The 2,585-nt window shown below is 38.3% G+C and overlaps 1 protein-coding gene across 1 annotated transcript; it reads right to left on the bottom strand.

Annotated features, from left to right (window-relative positions):
- Positions 1-998: 998 nt before the first annotated feature.
- Positions 999-2,585, bottom strand: LOC108471497 (uncharacterized). The gene is made up of 2 exons (XM_017773109.1): positions 1,506-2,585; positions 999-1,436 (listed from the first exon to the last, which is right to left on the bottom strand). Exons 1-2 carry the CDS (start codon positions 2,583-2,585, stop codon positions 999-1,001), a joined length of 1,518 nt encoding a protein of 505 aa, XP_017628598.1.

Genomic DNA, 2,585 nt, shown 5'->3' with positions numbered 1-2,585 from the left:
TTTTATGGGCAATTTTGTAAAAAATGTTAGAAATGAACAATTTGCATGAAATGGATTATTTTATTATTTAAATTAAAAATTGAATGAAATTATTAATTTAGCTCAAGATCGTGGAAAAACATGTTTTAAGGATTAAATTGAAAAGTGTTGAAATTATGGAAAATTCGACATTTTATAGAATTCATAGGTTGTTATCAATTTGTGTGAGAATAACGGCTGGAAATAAGGATTAAATTGCAATAATTTTATTTTATTTTAACCTAAGGATGAAATCATCATTAATTAAAAGTTTAGGGGTAAAATGATAATTTTGTTTAGAGCATTAGTTGAATGTATTATAACATGAAATAAATGAAAACGACGATCAAATTTCTTTATAAAGATCCGGATAACTTGAATACGATACTTGAACGTGGAAAAGAAAAGATATCGGATTAATGAAATATCTGATAAATGAATTGGTAACTCCGGTAATGCTCCGTAACTCTATTTCGGTGACGGATTCGGGTTAGGGGCGTTACACAATTACTGTTGGAAATCAGATATATCATTCCAGCATCTAACAGTTTCTGGATCTCCTTCTTTACTACCTCCATCATGGGTGGATTAAGGCGCCGTTGAGCATCCCTTTTTGGTTTCGTGTTGTCGTCAATGGAAATTTTGTGCATACAGGTGGATGGGCTTAGCCCTTTTATGTCGGCTATTGTCCAACCAATATCTTCCTTATAATCTCTCAGAACTCGAACTAGACTTTCTTCCTCGTCTTTGGTTAACTTGTTTGACACTATTACTAGTAAGCTGTCTTTTTCTCCCAAAAAGACGTACTTAAAATAGTCCGGTAATGTTTTAAGCTCCAAGATCGGTGGCTGCAAAATCGAGGGTAACATTTTAGTTTGGGAAGGTAATAGTTCAAATTGGTTACCTCGGTTTGTCAACGAAGGTTGGATATCCAAGTGATTGACGATTTCTTGCAATGGATCTTCAATGACTGCGAATTCTTAGAGATGATGTAAAACATCCATGTCAATGTTTCTGTAAAGGACAGTTTCCAACTCATCAAAGTCATGATATTCAGAATAAGATTGAGTTAAACAATCTAAAATATCAATGCTAGAAATATTTAATAGAGAGTTAGGATGACCCATGGCCTCGTAGACATTGAATTTCACAATTTCGCCATCAAACTCCATGGTCAGTGTTCCACTTCGAACATTTATTTTTGCCCTCGCGGTACTTAGAAACGGCCTTCCAAGCAAAATGTCAGACGAATTAGTTGAATTATCATCTTCAATACTAACAATGTAGCAATCTGCAGGGAAAACTAATTCGTTAACTTTTACAAGGACGTCTTTAAGCAGCCCTTCGGGATAGACGACTGATCTGTCCGCCAACTGGATTATTACTCCTGTCTCTTTTAAAGGACCCGCATTAATCAGCTTATAAATAGAATAAGGCATAACATTAATGGAAGCCCCTAAATCACACATGGCTTTCTTAATGCCTACATTGCCTATCTCACAAGGAATAGCAAACATACATTGGTCCTTGTATTTGGGTGGAACTTTCTTTTGCAGTACTGCGGAGACATTTTCTCCTACATTTACTCTTTCATTACCTATTAACCTCCTCTTTCTAGTACACAACTCCTTGAGGAATTTTTCATAAAGAGGGATTTGTTTGATAGCATCGAGTAAAGGAATATTTACCTCCACCTTCCTGAATGTCTCGAGGATCTCTTTTTCCTCCTTCTCTTTCTTATCCCTTGCAAGCCTCCCTGGAAAAGGAGGTGGCATCACAACTGGTTTCTGAACTTCTAATTCTGGCCTGGTTGTTGCATCGGAGATCTGCTTTTCCTGTTCCTTGTCTTGCCCATGACTTTTAGTTGGTACTGTTTCCAGAACCTTTCCACTACGAAGAGTGATTGCACTGGCATTCTGCCGAGGGTTCGGCTCTGTCTGGGAAGGTAATTTACCTTGAGACTCCAAGCGATTAACTGCCATTGAGAGTTTACTAACTTGATTAGTTAACTCTTGTATTGATGCGTCTGTCCTCTGTTGATATTTTGCAGCATCGGCGGCAAGTCTTTCCACAACAGCTTCTAGAGATGTGCTCGGCTTGTGTTGTTGTTGTAGTGGTTGCTGAGGTCTCGATTGGTATGATGGATTATATCGGGGATTAGCTCCGTAATTCAGGTTGGGATGATCTTTCCACCTGGGATTGTAGGTCTTGGAGAAAGGATCATAACGTCTTTGCAGAGGTCCCGGAAAACCTCCGACAGCATCTACATGTGCTGTTGAATTATCGTTAAGGATTGGGCACAAATTTGTCGGGTGTTCAGACGTAGTACAAATTCCACATAGTGGGGTCAAACTCTTCTTTTCTGTAAGCAAAGATTGAACAACATTCGTAAGTTTATCCAATTTATCTTCTAAAGTTGAAACGTTTACCCCATTAACCCGTCTTGTCGGTTCTGAATTTGGCCGATATTGTTGAGAATTTGCCGCCATGGTGGATATTAGCTCTCTTGCCCTTTGAGGGGTCATATTGACAAGCGCTCCTCCGCTAGCAGCGTCGATCATCTTCAT

This window comes from Gossypium arboreum, chromosome 5, assembly GCF_025698485.1.
Source record: "Gossypium arboreum isolate Shixiya-1 chromosome 5, ASM2569848v2, whole genome shotgun sequence".
Classification (NCBI taxonomy): Eukaryota; Viridiplantae; Streptophyta; class Magnoliopsida; order Malvales; family Malvaceae; genus Gossypium; species Gossypium arboreum.
The sequence above is the reverse complement of the archived record's forward strand: the minus strand, read 5'-3'. Positions and strand labels throughout refer to the sequence as shown.